Source organism: Pseudochaenichthys georgianus, chromosome 22 (assembly GCF_902827115.2).
Source record: "Pseudochaenichthys georgianus chromosome 22, fPseGeo1.2, whole genome shotgun sequence".
Classification (NCBI taxonomy): Eukaryota; Metazoa; Chordata; class Actinopteri; order Perciformes; family Channichthyidae; genus Pseudochaenichthys; species Pseudochaenichthys georgianus.
The window spans coordinates 234,040-252,991 of NC_047524.1; the positions used below are offsets into that span (position 1 = coordinate 234,040).

Sequence of the window (18,952 nt, forward strand, 5' to 3'; positions counted from 1 at the left end):
CTGTGTCAACATCAACACAATCTGTACTTTACAACGCTCTGTTTGTACATGTGCCTTGACCTGTTGCTATCTGTCTGCTTTGTGAATATGTATTTTAGTTTAGTTTTTAATATATGCTTTTATCATAATATAATGAATGTTGTTTTACTGATTGTATTTACCTGTTATTTGAAGTGAATTTTTGTTTTTAGGATGACTTTCAACATCTGTCCAGGGACTACAGACGAAAAATAGCCTGTTGGCTAACTCTGGCGCATTTACAGAAATGTCAATCAGTGTGCACGGTCCCTGTCAAATAAATATATAAATAAAAAATAAACATAACGACTTATAATCGAAAACATGTCTAGTGCGGTACTGGAAAATGGAAAATAATAGCCGTCTGTGTGTGCCTTCTTCACTTTCGTTTCGCTTTCACTGATTATCTAAGCTGAGCAGCCAATCAGAGTGATTTATTTTGCCGACAGCCGGAAGGTGCCGGAAAGACACAACGGTGCGGGACACACCAATCTGAGTAGGGCGACAGGACGCTCATCGACGGCCAGACATCCATCGACGGCCGAAATCGACCCGGTGTGTCCGGGCCTTAAGTAAAGACACACAAAAGCGACTAAAATAGACACAAAAGCGACTAAAATAGACTTAAAAATACGAACAAATGACTACAAAGAGACGCATTACGACGAGAGAAGACACAAACAATCAGTATGCATGTCAGAACTATAAACAACCATCACAAAGAAAAACTAAAACAGCTTTTCCTGAAGGTTGAACAACAGAAACATTTACCTCCAAACACCGATGCAGCTCCCTCAGCTTTCACACGCCAACATCTCAAACTCACTTCTGTTTTATTATTCAGAGCTTCCTTTCCACCTCAGAAGGTTTCAAAAGAACCACAAACACCTCAGGAAATAAACTCCAAAGTTCTTGAGTTCAGTTTAAAGCCATCCGTTTCTCTGGATCACGTGTCAGAAGATACATTTCTTGTTCTTCTATTTTAAATCTCACTTCTGTTTTCCAACTTAGTCTCATTTGTGCAGCTTGCTTTGCAAAGTATGACTAAGTTAAAACACGGACTCGAGCACTGAACTGCAGGCTTTCAGAAACATGGAGTGTGTGGGTTAATCTAATCTAATCTAATGACTGAATGATTCAATTAATCAATATCAACATTTGGCAGGTTCAAATAAGTAGATGAATGAATCCCATCAGCAGAAACACGTGGGTTTGCTGTCCTGGCTCCAAGATGGTGGAATGAGCTCCCATTGACATCAGGACGGCAGAAAGCTCACACACCTTCCAGACTGAAACTCATCTCTCTCGACTCCACCTCGAGGATAGAACTGCTAACAAAGCACTTATATACTAATAAAGGACTGGCTCCTCTAAAGCCAGTTGAGTAGCACTTGAAATGCTTGGCTCTATGAAACCTGATGTACTTTATGATTCTGTTTTCTTCAAGTTGTGTCTTCCTGGTCGAACGCACTTATTGTAAGTCGCTTTGGATAAAAGCGTCAGCTAAATGCAATGTAAAGAATAAATGACCACAACATATCTGCAGGAATCCTGAAGTCAGATGTCAGACCTTTTTTAAGACCCTTTCCATACATTTTAAGACCTCATCTCCACTTTGAGTTTTAACCGGTTACCTTGGCGACACACTTTACCTCACATTGACTATATACAGTATCGATTGTGCTTCCTCCTTATCTTCCAACTATTTGGACGCAGACTTGCATTTCCCCATAACGATGTTGCTTAGCAACCGGCGTAAACGGACCTTCGCGCTATCAAGCAGTGAGCGTACGACGTCCTGTTCAGATGACGTCAAACCCAACGAGATGCCATCAATAAACTCCACAGAATCTCACGACACACCTACGCCATGACTACATTCAGGCAGACTGCAGAACACAACCTCTTTGGACCATTCAGATACTTATTGAAGACAAGCTACAACATGTAAAACCTTGGAAAATGCCCTTTAATACTTTTTAATAGCCTTCATTTTCGCTAAATTGATTTATCAACTCTTAATACTTTTTAAGACCCCGCGGACCCCCTGATGTTTGATATCTGACGACCTGTTTAAGTGGTTTTCGTATCAATTAATCAATTAACAAAAAGTAAATGAATGAATGCATGTTTCTGAACTTTTGAATGAATGAATAAAACAATGAATGAATGCAGGCTAACCCCTTCACTGTCTGTACTGAATGCTAAGAGATTAAACTGAATCATCTAACTCAAGGCCCGGGGGCCAAATCCGGCCCGTGACTTAATTTCATGCGGCCCCACAAGAGCTCTGAAAGAATATAATATGTTTATTATACGGGTACATGCCGATTTACAGAAGCACGTTGCCCATCAACTACATGTCCCACAATGCATCTCAAATATGATTTTTTTTTTTAGATGTCTTTTTTTCTCAGAATTTGACTTTTTTTCTTCAAAATATGCCTTTTTTCTCAAGATGTGGCTTTTTTCCCCAGAATTTGGGGCTTTCCTTTTTAAATAATTTTGTGACATTCTCACTGAAGAGACTTGCAATTATTTGCCCTAGACTTCTGCTTTCAGACGTAGTTAATTATGAAGTTATTACCCTATCCGATATTAATCCAATGCAGAGGCAAACATGTAATATAATACATCATTTTATTTATATTAAATATTTATATAGTCTTAAACTTACAACCGGCCCGCGATGAAATTGAGTTCGACCCCCCTGATCTAACTGAGTGTTCACACCCCCGGCCCTCGTTCTGTTTTCGAAACACAAACATTCCAGTCTCTGGGTGTTAAACTCCAAACACAACACGTGACTTCCTGCCTCACCTTGGCCAGCCGCGCCCTCTTGATGAGGTCGTTCAGTTTACGCAGCGCCGCGTTCCTCGGGAGACTCTGGATGTCCTTAAAGAGATCCTGAGACTCCGCCTCAAACAGACGCCTGGGGAGTGAACGAGTGAATCAGTTAACGAGGAGAAACACAAGTGAAAGAAGACAAAAATACATCTGTTGTCCGTGTGAATGAATAACAGGAATAAATGAAGGAACGGGGGATTTTCTGAATGAATGAATATCTGACCTGTTCTCACTGTTCTGCAGGGGTTTGCCCCAGAAGGATCCCAGATAGACTCTCACCACCTCCGGAGTATTGATCACTTTCCCCAGCGACCACATGAGGGCGCCGTAAACCCTCATGAGCTGCTGCGTGTCCACCTGGCAGGTGAGGGAGAGAGGTTAATCTATAACTCGAACAATGGCTTCATGTGAAGCAAAACAAAAATGTATATGTTAATAATTTAGTTTTTGGGAGAAGGGGTGGGATTAAATAAACTCCTCCCACTCCTTTTCGGATGTGTAGTTTATTTATTTATATATAATTTGTAAATCAGTAATATTTGTGTTTATCAATTTGACACGGCTTAAGTTTGTATAGTATAATAATTCTCATGTTTCATTTCATTATTATTATTTTCAAATCAAATCAGATGCATTGATCCCCTCTTCGCCCTCTCACCTGGTCGGCCTTGTTGAGGACGACCCGGATCTTGTCGTCTTGTCCTTTGAAGGCTTGGATGGCTTCGGAAAACTCGTCAGAGATGTCCAGTTTGTGAGCGTCGAACAGCAGGATGATCCGATCCACGCGCTCTCCAAACCACCGCAAGACCTCCGTGAAGTCATAACCTGCACACAGGAAGTTCACCCTTTCATTAGCATGGCTGGTGTGAGGTATTCTCGTTTTGAAGACCAAGAGTTGGTCTAAAGAAGACCAGAGGCCTGTACTACGAAGCTGGATTTTCGCTAAGCAGGCTAACTTCAGGGAAAACTCTGGGTTTCCGGTCCTACGACGCTGGTTCTCTTTTTAGCGGCTAGATCTCCATGGTAACTGATGCTGAACGGCTAACCTGCTCCGGAGCAGGTTAGGTTGCAGGATAAGAGCTCAACTCAGTGAAAGCACCGCCTGCTGACCAATCAGAGCTCAGTGTGCGGAGTTTAAAGCGATCAAGTCATATTACAGGAGAAAGGAAATACAGAAAAACTGCCGTCGCAGGAAAGACGGCCGGCAAAAATCACAGACTGTGTGAACGTGAACATTAATAGAATATCACCTCCATCTTCAGAGCAGTCTGACTATTATAACATTAGCGTTAAGAAAGCACTTAAATATCTGCCACAACATCAGTAACCGGATCAAAGTAACATTACGTAGTGCAGACGTCGATATTATATGTCGCGTTCATCATCCAAACTTCTAAATAAACTGCAATAGGCCTACATCCAGAACTGCGCTACCCGCCTCCTCACCCACCCCCGTCCTTCAAAACCTGCACTGGCTCCCTGTCCGTCAACGAATACACTTCAAAATCCTTCTGCTAACACACAAAGCTCTCAATAACCAGCCCCCCCCCCTACCTCACCGACCTGATCCACCGCTACACCCCCTCCCGCAGCCTTCGTTCATCAGAAGCGAACCTCCTCTCTATCCCCACACGAACCAAGCTCCGAACCTGGGGGGACAGAGCCTTCTCCATCGCTGCCCCCACCCTCTGGCAAGGCCGGATTAACCATATGGGCAACCTGGACAAGTGCCCAGGGGCCCTTGAGCAAAGAGGGCCCTCAGTGACAAGATTACAACAACAAAAAATGTATTTTTTTTTTTATTATTATTTTTATTTTCCGGGCACAACCTCACTCATCATAGATTGTTTTAAATGACACTCACTCTTCGCTATAAATAACACAGCTTTTCTATAGGGTCAAATTAATATATTTTCTAAACGGTCTCTGTACTGTAGGTCTCACTATATGCGCTCAACTTTATTACTACGCGGCGGCGGTGTATAGCCGACTCACAGCCCCACCCTCACTCATGTCACGTGAGCAGAAATCATGGATGGTGCCGGTAGCCAAACGCCCAGCGGGGCTGCGAAAAGAAAGAAAAAGAAGAGAGAGTGGCGGCTGCATTAAAAAATTTGCCAACAATAAATTGCTTTTTCAAAAAAGCAAAAAGTGACGAAATAGGCCAGCAACAACCACAAGGAACAGTGGCGGCGGTCATGGAGGATGTTGTTGAGCTAGCGAGCAATGTTAGCCTTGAACCTAGCATGCTAACGCAGCAGCGGGTAGAAGAGGAGGAAAAAGATGAAGACGAGCCTGACGAGGACGTCGCAGAGCAGGGTGAAGGTTCGAGTTCATCGGAAGTTCCCTGTGTCTCTCAGGACCCTGCTTTTGACAAACAGGTGTGCGGTTTGACATGCCAGATTGACTGAACATTTTAAATATTGGTCATGTTGGTAGGATTGGGTAGGCGTGGTGTTACTTGTTGGTACGTGGGTTGGGGGGGGGGGGGGGGCCATGAGCGCTCAGTGCCCAGGGGCCCCTGGAGGTACTAATCCGGCCTTGCCCTCTGGAACTCCCTTCCACCACACATCAGAGACTGCACCGACCCCCCCACTTTCAAAACACTGACCAAAACACACCTCTTCAGACTGGCTTTTAATTTGTGAATTATGCTGTGTTGCTGTTTTAATATTCATTTATTTTGTATTTCTATTTTTTATTCTATTTTATCATGTTTTATCAAACCACTGTCAAGCGTCTTTGAGCACCTGGAAAAGCGCTTTGAAATAAAATGTATTATTATTATCATTCATATCACTTCATAATGTATCACATATCTCCTGATCTGAGTCAGCTGAGCCGTATCTGGCCGCGCAACACTCTCAGCGTCACAGACTGTATGCTGAAGTATTATTTTAAGCAACACATTAAATTGACGAAACACTAGCGTTGTAGGACCGCTTAGCGAGATTTTTTGGATTAGGTAAACCAGCTAACTCAAACATATCCAGGGTATGTTGAACTGGATTCGTAGTACAGGCCTCAGGAAGCTTCTCGAAAAGTTAAACAGTATTTAGTAATGCAATAGTAGTAGGTTTACAAGGGAACACAGCACTGGTCCATAGTCCACATGAGCAGTTAGCTATCTACAGGTGCATCAATCATCGCATTTATATGTTCCCACTCGTATCAAGTCTTCTTCCATTGGCTGACGGCGGCGGGTCTTCTTCTGTAGTCCTGTGATGACGTAGCCATTTTATTATACAAGTCTTCTTCTTTGTTGGTCATTAAACACATAATAATCGTAGTAATGCAGCGTTGATGAGTGACAGTTGGAAGCGGTGTGTTTAGTGTTTAATTCTACAAGTCATTCTCCTTATATTCATATACACGACATACTATTAGCTGCATGCTACTGTGAGGCTAACAACAATAACAGCCTGAAAGCTGGGCCCTTTCTCATTTCATCAAATCCCCCTCCTCGACTCCTCGACTCCTCGGTCCTCCGGTAGTGACCCGGAAATGAATTTCAGCGTGCCATGTTGAAGGACATCTCATTTCTCTAAATGCACTTCGAGGACCGAGCGTCGAGGAGCTATAACCGAGGATACACTGATGGGTCCTCCACGGCTCCTTCGCGGATGCATTTCCGGCAACAGAGATGTTTCAAAGAGTCGTGACGCACGGCCGGACTTATCTCAGCCAATGACAGCTCTGCATGCATCCCCTGGATATTATTTTAGAACCTGCTTTCATCGTGACGCGATGTTTCCAGAGAGAACAGCTGTGAGGTCCTTGCAGAAAGCAGAGCAGTGTGTAAAATATATATCGCTCAGTAGAACAGGCCTACTCTTTTTGCTTTAGTTTAGTAGATATCTACAAACAAAGAGTCGATATTTTTCTAAAACCATTTAGTGCTTCACAATAAAATACACCACGGCTGTAGCCTGTTTTAGGACCTGTATATGCGTGTGTGTGGTGGAGGTGTGTGTGGTGTGTGTGTGTGTGGTACAGTGTGTGCGTCGATGCAGCGGACAGACAGGTGTCAGTTGGTTTGGTGTCCTCTGCTTACTTTTAATACTTATAAATAAAACTTTTGGCCCGTAATTTATTTCCCTCATTGTAGCGACCAGAGAGGGGGGGGGATATATCCAGTCTCTGATAGTGTTACGTTATTATGAGAGTGCTCTGCTTGATTCTGAAATTGTATATATTTATATAAATATATACATATATATATGTGTGTGTGTCCGCATCTGTAGCCATTATTGTCTCATTATACCGCACTGTGAATGAATCAAAGTAAATATATAAGTCGTCATGAACACATGTGTCCCTCAGACAGAGGCTGCTGTGCCTCCTGTCATCATTAATGGACGTCTCTTTGAAATGACCGCTCAGAGGAGAGGAGTTCTCATTTCTCTAACCGCCTGCTGCTTCCCCTCCTCTCTCCTCGGTTCCCCTCCTCGGCTCCTCTGCTCGCATCTCCTGTGGGCGGGACTAAGTATCGAGGATAGGAGTCGAGGAGGGGAGTTAGAGAAATGAGAAAGGGCCCTGATGTCGCCCACATCCGGTCCGTGGGAAAACACTGCTACAGTAAATTATGTCCGTTAACCGGCACAATATATTGATTATTTCTCACACTGGATGTACATTACTGCCGAATTTATTTTCATAGTTTATTTCATTCTATTTCTATGTAAATGCTGCTATATTTTACTATTATTTTATGCCATTATAGTTCTTTTTAACTTTTATGTACGCACCACGACACCAAGTCAAATTCCTCGTACGTGTCAACCAGCTGGTGATAAACCCGTTTCTGATTCTGATGCTGAACACACAAGGTGAAGGAAAATTAAGATAAAGAAATTCTACTTGTGTGATGGAAAATGTAGATGTTTAAACCAATTTTAAAACAACTAATAATGTTCTGGAGAGAATCATATAGTATACTGAGTATATACTGATTATCCGTTTGTTGCTTTGGTCTTTGGATGTAAGGCATGTCTTCCCATGAAGGGTTCATCGATAGTCAAGTATAAGTACATGGCAATCATTTATTATTCAATCTTTACAGCTCTTATCTTTACACATAACATGCGCTCACTGAAAGGTGAAACTACTGCGAATGTACAAGTATATGTCCTCATATATTCCATCTTCTGAGGAATTAAAGCCCCCAGTTTTCTTCAGCATTCATACGCCCTCCAACTCTGAACAAAACCAGCTGATGTCTGAGTCTCTTCACCCGGGTGTCTGTAATGAATTGGTGAACGTCCATTCTCTGACACTACTGGAGGCGTTTTGTGAAGCTTTCCAATATCCAGAGAGGGAAATACAAACATGCAACTGAACGCCAGACAACAGAGTGCACTGAGGGCATTACAGCTGCCATACTGTGCCTTTAAATGTGTGTGTGTGTGTGTGTATGTGTGTGTGTGAGGGCGTGTGTGTGTGTATTTAATACGGCTGTCGCTAGGCAGACAAACATCTGCTGACCCATATGTCAGTGTATCTTGTAAGAAATTAGATTTGGAGGACAAAGGAGTTGAGGATGAACCCATGCACTTCTAACGAAACAAACAGAGGTCAACACCTCGACACAGCAGGTGGTCAAATGAAACGTCTACACCGAGAAGCAGAAAACACATCTACTTCAACATGTCCTCTCAGGAGCTGTGATCTCCCTGAACCCTCAGCATGGTGAAGCTCGATCTGTCAGTGCTGCTGACGTCAGCCTGTGTGTGTGTGTGTGTGTGTGTGCGTGTGTGTGTGTGTGTGTGTGTGCGTGCGCAAAGTGAAATGTGGCAGCAGTCTGGGTGTGGTTCCTCTAAAACTGGGTGACACTCGGCTCGGAGACAAAAGCTTTAAAACTTGAACTGGAAACATTTCTTTGTCCTGCCGTGCTGCCTCTCTTCACTGGATCACATCCATGGCTGCTGTTTTAAACTGGAACACTTTATTTTGCAAGTTGCGGACGTAAACGTTAGAGGAGGAAAACTAAAAGCAGACTTTCTGTGATTCCCACTGAGCAGTTAATCCAGTTATTCTCCTGCTGCTATATAACTGAGGTCACGTGACATGTGGGGACACTCGGCAGGATATGACTGGAGATGGTTCTGAAACCAACAGAAAATGTAATATTAAATTAAAAGTAAAGTTAATGAAAATGAACGTGTGTGTGTGTGTGTGTGTGTGTGTGTGGTCATCTTGTGTCTCTTTCTAGTGTTGTACTGTTTGCTGATTTAAATCCCTAATTAATGTTTTTGATGTCCGTTTGATAATTTATAATTCTTTTTTAAGTTTGTGGTCATTTTGTGTTGTTCATATTGTGCCGTTTTCTGTCTTAAGTCTCTCTTTTAGTCCTATTGCACCTCTGGATCTGGATCAGGATCATCCCTGTCGAGCAGGCTTGACTAGGGTATATAATTTAGACATCAAGACACGGTATATTTAGCTTAAAGAGGCCCTATGGTGCTTTTTAGGGTATTCCCTTTTTAATTGTTTGACTACTGAAAATAAAACCCTGGTTCTCACTGAGCAAAGCTAGCTTCTTTTAATGGCAGCTGCCCTTAAAAGCACTTCCCTACCTTACCGACAACGCGTCTTATAATTGACCTGAAACGCTCAATTCAATTTATACAAGAAAATTACTTAAGTTTGTTATGAATGACGATTTAACTGGAGAAAGTGTTTTGTTTTTGTTGAATTGTTGTTTTATTTGATTGTATTTTTAATACCAAATGTTCTAGGAATTTAATGATATAAGCGCAGGATAGAAAAACATACAATTAAACTTCTTTCAGACATGCTGATGGGCATGGAGCACCGCCAGAGGGTAAAGAGGAAATATCTAAAAACAAGAACTCCATGTGTGTGTGTCACTTCCTGACAGGATATCTCTAAAACTACACACTGGATTCTGCCTCGGCTGAACTTTCCTCTGACACACATGTGTGTATTTGTCGTAGAGGTCACCCTTAAACACACACACACACCATCATCTACACTTTTACTATGAGTTTCTCAATACACAATTAAATCAAATAAAGTCGTTTTTATTTGTTTAAATGCACCGTCCTCTACTGAGCATTTCCAATCAATTGTGTGTGTGTGTGTGTGTGTGTGTGTGTGTGTGTGTGTGTCCTGCATCAGATGTCAACCGCAACATTTGACATGGAGGCGCTGCTGTCCACATTTACAACACCACTAAAGGGCGACACACCTCTGAGTGTTTGTGTGGACACACACACACACACACACACACACACACACACACACACACACACACACACACACACACACACACACACACACACACACACACACACACACACACACACACACACACACACACACACACACACACACACACACACACACACACACCTTTTGCTGAGTTCATCATGACATCAAGGTCACAGGGCGGCCCACACTTCATTGTCTGTCTCCGTGTGTGTGTGTGTGTGTGTGTGTGTGTGTGTGTGTGTGTGTGTGTGTGTGTGTGTGTGTGTGTGTGTGTGTGTGTGTGTGTGTGTGTGTGTGTGTGTGTGTGTGTGTGTGTGTGTGTGTGTGGTGTGTGTGTGTGTGTGTGTGTGTGTGTGTGTGTGTGTGTGTGTGTGTGTGTGTGTGTGTGTGTGTGTGTGTGGTGTGTGTGCGAGCTCGTTCAACATACTCTGCTAATTGTCAGGTTCATATGTGCATGTTGCCTCTCCTGGGACAGAAGAGGGAGAGAACAGAGATCATTAACTTGCACTAAAACCTATAAAACACGACAGGAGAGGGAACACCCCAACAAGCAGAATAGGGCCTCTTTAAAGTGTTGAGTATTTTTTTGCGGAGTAATTGTTTGTGTGTAGATTGTTTAAAGTAGATTATATTTGTTATGAAATCTAAACAGAAAAGAAGGATGTGGTGACGACATCTGGAGACGAAAGGAAGCGCTCCTGTCTGTGTAAATACAGACACAGATTGCAGAGATGTGTAAACACTTCTTCATCGTAATCATTAAACGTGCTGTGGAGAGTCTTTCACTCCACGTGTGTGCCGTTTATCAGGAACAGATCACTGCTCGTGTTTCACCGCAGACAATGCTGAATAATGTCCTCAGAGTCCGCGACACCTTCGTGAATACATGATGTGTGAAGGAGTCAGCAGCGGGGGAGGAACCGTTTCTCCCTCAGTGTCAGGTTACAGACGCAGGGTCAGGTGCTGTCAGAGCCGACGTGATGCTGTGTGAGTGTGTGTGTGTGTGTGTGTGGGAGAGAGAGAGAGAGTGTGAGTGTGAGTGTGTGTGTGTGTGTGTGTGTGTGTGTGTGAGAGAGAGATAGTGTGTGAGAGCGAGAGAGAGAGTGTGTGTGTGTGTGTGTGTGTGTGTGTGTGTGTGCGTGAGTGCGTGTGTGTGTGCGTGTGTGTGTGTGTGGTAAATACATCAGTCGGGAAACTTCCTGCACCTCTGAGCCTCGTTACATCCCAACGCAAAAATAAAGCTCTCCTGCTCGTTGCGTTACCATACCGATGATTACTTCTTTTTTTCCACTTCCTGTTCAAAGGGAAACACCTTCAGTCTAACAATACTGCTTCCCCCTCAGAGCTGGAGCATACTGTATTTCTGTCTAGGAAAGAATGTGTGCAGAGCAGAGGAAACATGAGAGATAAGGGACGTTGGTGAGGTGTTACAGCTTTACTCATTGCACAGCATGCAAGCCGTGTTAAACTGCTTTATCAGTTTGTAGCGTATCTACTTTAAAGAGTCCTCTCCTGCTGATGTTCAGGTGTATATCAGTATGTAGTGTCTCTACTTTAAAGAGTCCTCTCCTGCTGATGTTCAGGTGTATATCAGTATGTAGCGTCTCTACTTTAAAGAGTCCTCTCCTGCTGATGTTCAGGTGTATATCAGTATGTAGCGTCTCTACTTTAAAGAGTCCTCTCCTGCTGATGTTCAGGTGTATATCAGTATGTAGCGTCTCTACTTTAAAGAGTCCTCTCCTGCTGATGTTCAGGTGTATATCAGTATGTAGCGTCTCTACTTTAAAGAGTCCTCTCCTCCTGATGTCCAGGTGTATATCAGTATGTAGTGTCTCTACTTTAAAGAGTCCTCTCCTGCTGATGTTCAGGTGTATATCAGTATATAGTGTCTCTACTTTAAAGAGTGCTCTCCTGCTGATGTTCAGGTGTATATCAGTATGTAGTGTCTCTACTTTAAAGAGTCCTCTCCTGCTGATGTTCAGGTGTATATCAGTATGTAGCGTCTCTACTTTAAAGAGTCCTCTCCTGCTGATGTTCAGGTGTATATCAGTATGTAGCGTCTCTACTTTAAAGAGTCCTCTCCTGCTGATGTTCAGGTGTATATCAGTATGTAGTGTCTCTACTTTAAAGAGTCCTCTCCTGCTGATGTTCAGGTGTATATCAGTATGTAGCGTCTCTACTTTAAAGAGTCCTCTCCTGCTGATGTTCAGGTGTATATCAGTATGTAGTGTCTCTACTTTAAAGAGTCCTCTCCTGCTGATGTTCAGGTGTATAATCAGTATGTAGCGTCTCTACTTTAAAGAGTCCTCTCCTGCTGATGTTCAGGTGTATATCAGTATGTAGTGTCTCTACTTTAAAGAGTCCTCTCCTGCTGATGTTCAGGTGTATATCAGTATATAGTGTCTCTACTTTAAAGAGTCCTCTCCTGCTGATGTTCAGGTGTATATCAGTATGTAGTGTCTCTACTTTAAAGAGTCCTCTCCTGCTGATGTTCAGGTGTATATCAGTATATAGTGTCTCTACTTTAAAGAGTCCTCTCCTGCTGATGTTCAGGTGTATATCAGTATGTAGTGTCTCTACTTTAAAGAGTCCTCTCCTGCTGATGTTCAGGTGTATATCAGTATGTAGCGTCTCTACTTTAAGAGTCCTCTCCTGCTGATGTTCAGGTGTATATCAGTATGTAGCGTCTCTACTTTAAAGAGTCCTCTCCTGCTGATGTTCAGGTGTATATCAGTATGTAGTGTCTCTACTTTAAAGAGTCCTCTCCTGCTGATGTTCAGGTGTATATCAGTATGTAGCGTCTCTACTTTAAAGAGTCCTCTCCTGCTGATGTTCAGGTGTATATCAGTATGTAGTGTCTCTACTTTAAAGAGTCCTCTCCTGCTGATGTTCAGGTGTATATCAGTATGTAGTGTCTCTACTTTAAAGAGTCCTCTCCTGCTGATGTTCAGGTGTATATCAGTATATAGTGTCTCTACTTTAAAGAGTCCTCTCCTGCTGATGTTCAGGTGTATATCAGTATGTAGTATCTCTACTTTAAAGAGTCCTCTCCTGCTGATGTTCAGGTGTATATCAGTATGTAGTGTCTCTACTTTAAAGAGTCCTCTCCTGCTGATGTTCAGGTGTATATCAGTATGTAGTATCTCTACTTTAAAGAGTCCTCTCCTGCTGATGTTCAGGTGGATATCAGTATGTAGTGTCTCTACTTTAAAGAGTCCTCTCCTGCTGATGTTCAGGTGTATATCAGTATGTTGTGTCTCTACTTTAAAGAGTCCTCTCCTGCTGTAGAGCAGTGATGTAATGTTGGTCATTGAGTTCATTTAGTAGACCTGAAGCAAACCAGTGAAAACAGAACTGCACTACAGAGAAAGAAATAATAGAGAGGAAGAAGGGAGGACATGTTGGCTGAAAGAGGGAGGACGAGCTGTCAGATTTAAAAAGTAAGTAAGGCTCAGATCCAACAGTGACTCAAGGAAATACAGAGATTCAAACATCAGAAGTGGGAAAAGCAGTGAAGAGAAGGGGAGGGAGGAAAAGTGACAAACTGAGATGTATTAATTTGGAGGAATACATGTATTGAATAATAGTAGAAAAGGAGATGCTTATATACGTGAAGTAAAGATAATTAATAGTAGAAAAGGAGATGCTTATATACGTGAAGTAAAGATAATTAATAGTAGAAAAGGAGATGCTTATATACGCGAAGTAAAGATAATTAATAGTAGAAAAGGAAATGCTTATATACGCGAAGTAAAGATAATTAATAGTAGAAAAGGAGATGCTTATATACGCGAAGTAAAGATAATTAATAGTAGAAAAGGAGATGCTTATATACGTTAAGTAAAGATAATTAATAGTAGAAAAGGAGATGCTTATATACGTGAAGTAAAGATAATTAATAGTAGAAAAGGAGATGCTTATATACGTGAAGTAAAGATAATTAATAGTAGAAAATGAGATCCTTATATACGTGAAGTAAAGATAATTAATAGTAGAAAAGGGGATGCTTATATACGTGAAGTAAAGATAATTAATAGTAGATGCTTATATACGTGAAGTAAAGATAATTAATAGTAGAAAAGTGAAAGAGAAATTAAGTGAAAGAAAGAAAGGATAACATAACGAAGGAAAAGTGTAATTAATAGAAACGAACATATATGTGAAGTGGCTTCTAATGAAGATAAATAAGGAGGATATTAAGAAATAGAAAGACAAAAAATAACCAACAAAAGAGAAAAGTGCACATTTAACGACCATGCTTGTTTAAATGTGATGTGAACAGCGCTGACACTCCACCCTCTGACGGTGGCATGGTCTGAACAGCAGCAGCAGCTCCACCCTGAACAACATGTGCAGACAACACGACTCTAATGTTAAACCCAAAGAACTGAGACTCGGCTGCAAAGCTGTGTCATCGAATACTGTTCAGGGCTGCAGGAGGAAGTACTGGTGATTCTCTTTGACTGGTGTTGCATTTGAGTTGGAGGGAAGGATAATTTTTTAAGATGTTTAGCCTTTAATATATATTATTGTTAGTATAGGAGTCGTGTGGCGCAGTGGATTGTGCGTTGGTGTTCGGATCAGGAGGTCACAGGTTCAAACCCCACTGCAGTCAGCATGTCGTTGTGTCCCTGAAAGACTTCACCCCAAATTGTCCACAGCACTGAATGTATGTAAGTCGCTTTGGATAAAAGCCTCTATCAAGTGAAATGTAATTAGTTATGCACCTCGAGTCGTATTTATACTTCTTTCTACACAACTCCAAAAAACTGTGTGAAAGACAAAAGTAACAAATCAAACTCTGCTTTATCTGCATTTCAAATCCATTGCATATATTATTTATCTCTAATTACTGGGTCAGAAGAAGCATTTCACCTCATAGAGAGGTGAAGTCCCGCCCATCTACTTCCGCCCCATGGGACCTTATTTCGGAAAAATTATGCATTGAAGTCAATGGAGAGAAAGATTATCTCTCGATCCCGTTTGAATTGTGCCACGAATTACACACATGATGTTTGTCAATCTTAAATAATAATTTCCGTGTCAAAAAAGTCACAGTTTGTCGTAAAACTGTTGAAATATAAGACGATGAAAAATACGCAACTAGAAAGACTACAAATCCCAGAGTCCCGGTCCCGCATGCTGGCTCTCAGGAACCGACTAACTCCCCTTGTGTGTGCACAGCTCTCAACGTGCCCAGACTTGGAGTGATTTCCACCTCTTTGAATACTTTCCGCCTCATTCTGAAAGAAAGAAGTGAAATGTTTCAACGTGACGCCGTCTTGGTGTGTGGTGCGAGACGGGAGATGTAGTTCATTGAGCGGTTTCACACGAAGTGTTACTTCACAGTTTTACGACACATTTTAATTTTTTTGACTTAAAATTATCTTTGAAATTGACAAACATATTCGTGGCACAATTCAAACGGGATCGAAAGATAACTTTTCTCTCTCCATCGACTTCAATATATAATTTTTCAGAAATAAGGTCCCATGGAGGAAAGGGAGGGACTTGGCCTCTCTATTTTACATTTTAAGTTTGAGGAGTCATTTGGTCAGTCTTCTGGAGTCAGAGTCAGTCGGTGGGTTTCTATAATTTTCTAGCTCAACAGATTTGAGGTGAAGTGAGAGGAGAGAGAGAGTTGAGGACTTTGGGATGAACCCATGAACTTCTACATGTCCGAGTGCAGCTAGATAAACAGATATGATACTTTGGGGAGAGTTTTGATATCTGAATCTTGGGTTGAAGAGAATGAGCGTATGGTTTCTTTTAATTATTTTAAAGCCCCTTAGGGATCATTTATGATTTGTGATCTATTTATGATCAGTGAGCCATCGTGACCAAACACAGCACGAGTTGAAAAGCTTCAATACATCCAAACTCTCAAGGTTTTATACGGCTGTCGCTCGGCAGACAAACACATCTGCTGCCCCATATGTCAGTGTATCTTGTAATAAATTAGATTTGGAGGACAAAGGAGTTGAGGATGAACCCATGTACTTCTAACGAAACAAACATGGAGGTCAACACCTCGACACAGCAGGTGGTCAAATGAAACGTCTACACCGAGAAGCAGCTGCAGAAAACACATCTACTTCAACATGTCCTCTCAGTAGCTGTGATCTCCCTGAACCCTCAGCATGGTGAAGCTCGATGTTTGCTTCCTGGTTCTGCGACGTGTGAACACCCAGATCAACAACAAATGATCGGATTGGCCCAAATGGACCAATCTGCGGAGCCCCTCCCACACCAGGACCCCTTGGCTAACTAGCAGGGAGTCCCATTGACTTGCATAGAGCTCCCTGGTTGGTGATAGACGAGTTGGGATGGTGGAGAAATTCTCTCCGCAGACCCGTTCTCACAGCGTTACAAACCTTTCTCTCAATATCAAGCCACACTTATTGGTTTTACTTCGGCTGTGAGTGTGTGTGTGATCAGGATGAGTTTCACTTGTTCTCGCTGTATCGCCGACCCGGAAACCTGTCCGCTCCTCGCAGCAGCAACGAGCCTCGCAACGTCCCGACCAATCAGAGCACACTGGGCTCACAGGGGGGGGAGGAGCTCCAACAAGCCGTGTAGGACAGAGAGTGAATACACAGACCATACGGAGAAGCTGTGAGAAACCAATGTGAGTTTGGAACATTGAACAATGTAAATCTGTTCTAGTCGACCTCAACGATGGAACTATGATCAGTAGAAATGGCAGGACCTTTAATTACGGCCGCTCTGAGGCTAAACTTCTCTCATCGTTGTGACGCGTATAAATAATGAAGTCTGTACCGGACTCGACGTTTCAAGGATATTTAATATTGTAAATCAAAACAGAATCATACGGTCAACAAAAGATATCAGCGCTAAGCTCACCCCCATGGTCATGCTACCAAACCTCCACACACACCAGGTGCCCTAAACACCATGAACCACACCATGTGACCATCACCAGGAACATCCCATGACACGTGTGTGAGGTGTTCACACATAGTGAGGATAACGTGACTATAAGCGCAGGCTACAGCATGTGGGCTCCTACACTTACCATTCGGAAAAAGGGCTGCTGCTTCTACCTGTGCATGACTCTAAATGGACCTGACCAAGCTAAAGGAGTGAAGGATAGTTTGTTAACATTCAGGAGAACTTGTTTTTTAGTTCTAGTTTCTATATTATTTATCATAGATTTTGCGTTTTTCAGACTGGAAACGGCCCGTCTACACTACAGGCATCAAAAAATCTTGAAGCTGGGCGTGTCTGAGGCTTGGCGATTTCTCGCGCCCAAGGCGACCAACAAACCAATCAGGAATCTCCCGCCCGCCCCCGGCATACAAAGCAATAGCAATGTTAAAACGAAGTAAACTGGATATAAAATCCCCAAACAGGCGAAACCCTACCAGTTCCACCCACTGCCTCTGCCACCTCCCTCCATGCTGGTTCCTCCGGTTTGTATCCCGGTAAATAGTCTGGTCGTAAAGAACCGGGTGATTTGCTACCGTAATTTCTCGTTTGGAATATGAGGAAATTAACTGCGGTCTGGCTCTCCCTGCTTACACGCGGTTTGATTGGCTAGCGCTTGTACTGGCGGGATTTGCATAAACGGGATTTGATTGGCTGATGCCAGCTTCGAAAGCATTGGGAGCATCAAAAGTTGAACATTGCTCAACTTGTGATGCTCACGATGCTCACGATGCAAAGCCATGCCATGCTCCCCACAATGCAGTTCGGCGAAGATTCAAAATCTTCTACGTCACCCCATTCAAGTGAATGGGCGAAGCGTTGAAAGCATTTTTCGATGCCTGTAGTGTAGACGGGGCGCTACACTCTAATTCTAAATCCAACGGTATCATCCCCTGTCATGCAACGCTGAAGATTGAATTGTATTTTTCTATTTTTATGAATGAAACTATTCTGAATGTAACTCCAAATACACTTGCTTTCTGAATTATGAAGTTTTTATATCTGGTAAAATAACTGTTATTGAAGAAGATGTAAATAAACCTATTAATAAGTGTTAAAGCCAAGTTTAAAGAGGCCCTATTCTGCTTTTGGGGGTTTCCCCTCTCCTGTAGTGTGTTATAAAGGTTTTTGTGCAAGTGGTCTGCAAACGCTAAAATCCCAGCGCTCCAACCATAGGCAAAGGGGCGGGACATCTCTAAGAGGTTGACCAATCACAACAGAGCCGGCCAGCTAACCAATCAGAGCAGACTGGGCTCTGGTTTCAGACAGAGGGTGAAAAGAGGTGCTGGAGCACAGAGAAAAATAAAGAGCTTTTTGAACATTAAAGCATGGAGACATGAAGAGACACTACATACTGATATACACCTGAACATCAGCAGGAGAGGACTCTTTAAAGTAGAGACACTACATACTGATATACACCTGAACATCAGCAGGAGAGGACTCTTTAAAGTAGAGACATTACATACTGATATACACCTGAACATCAGCAGGAGAGGACTCTTTAAAGTAGAGACACTACATACTGATATAGACCTCAACGTCAGCAGGAGAGGACTCTTTAAAGTAGAGACACTACATACTGATATACACCTGAACATCAGCAGGAGAGGACTCTTTAAAGTAGAGACACTACATACTGATATACAACTGAACATCAGCAGGAGAGGACTCTTTAAAGTAGAGACACTACATACTGATATACACCTGAACATCAGCTGGAGAGGACTCTTTAAAGTAGAGACACTACACACTGACATACACCTGAACATCAGCAGGAGAGGACTCTTTAAAGTAGAGACACTACATACTGATATACACCTGAACATCAGCAGGAGATGACTCTTTAAAGTAGAGACACTACATACTGATATACACCTGAACATCAGCAGGAGAGGACTCTTTA

At 42.5% G+C, this 18,952-nt stretch overlaps 1 protein-coding gene across 1 annotated transcript in view; it reads right to left on the reverse strand.

The window, feature by feature from the left end:
• The window catches only part of ehd4 (EH-domain containing 4), a 48,493-nt gene that overhangs the window by 16,676 nt on the left and 12,865 nt on the right, over nucleotides 1-18,952 (reverse strand). The window contains exons 4-6 of the mRNA XM_034111643.2: nucleotides 3,524-3,690; nucleotides 3,089-3,222; nucleotides 2,839-2,950 (exon numbers count right to left, since the gene is read on the reverse strand). Of these exons, the coding sequence (XP_033967534.1) occupies nucleotides 2,839-2,950; nucleotides 3,089-3,222; nucleotides 3,524-3,690 (413 nt within the window). The remainder of the gene's footprint in view (nucleotides 1-2,838; nucleotides 2,951-3,088; nucleotides 3,223-3,523; nucleotides 3,691-18,952) is intronic.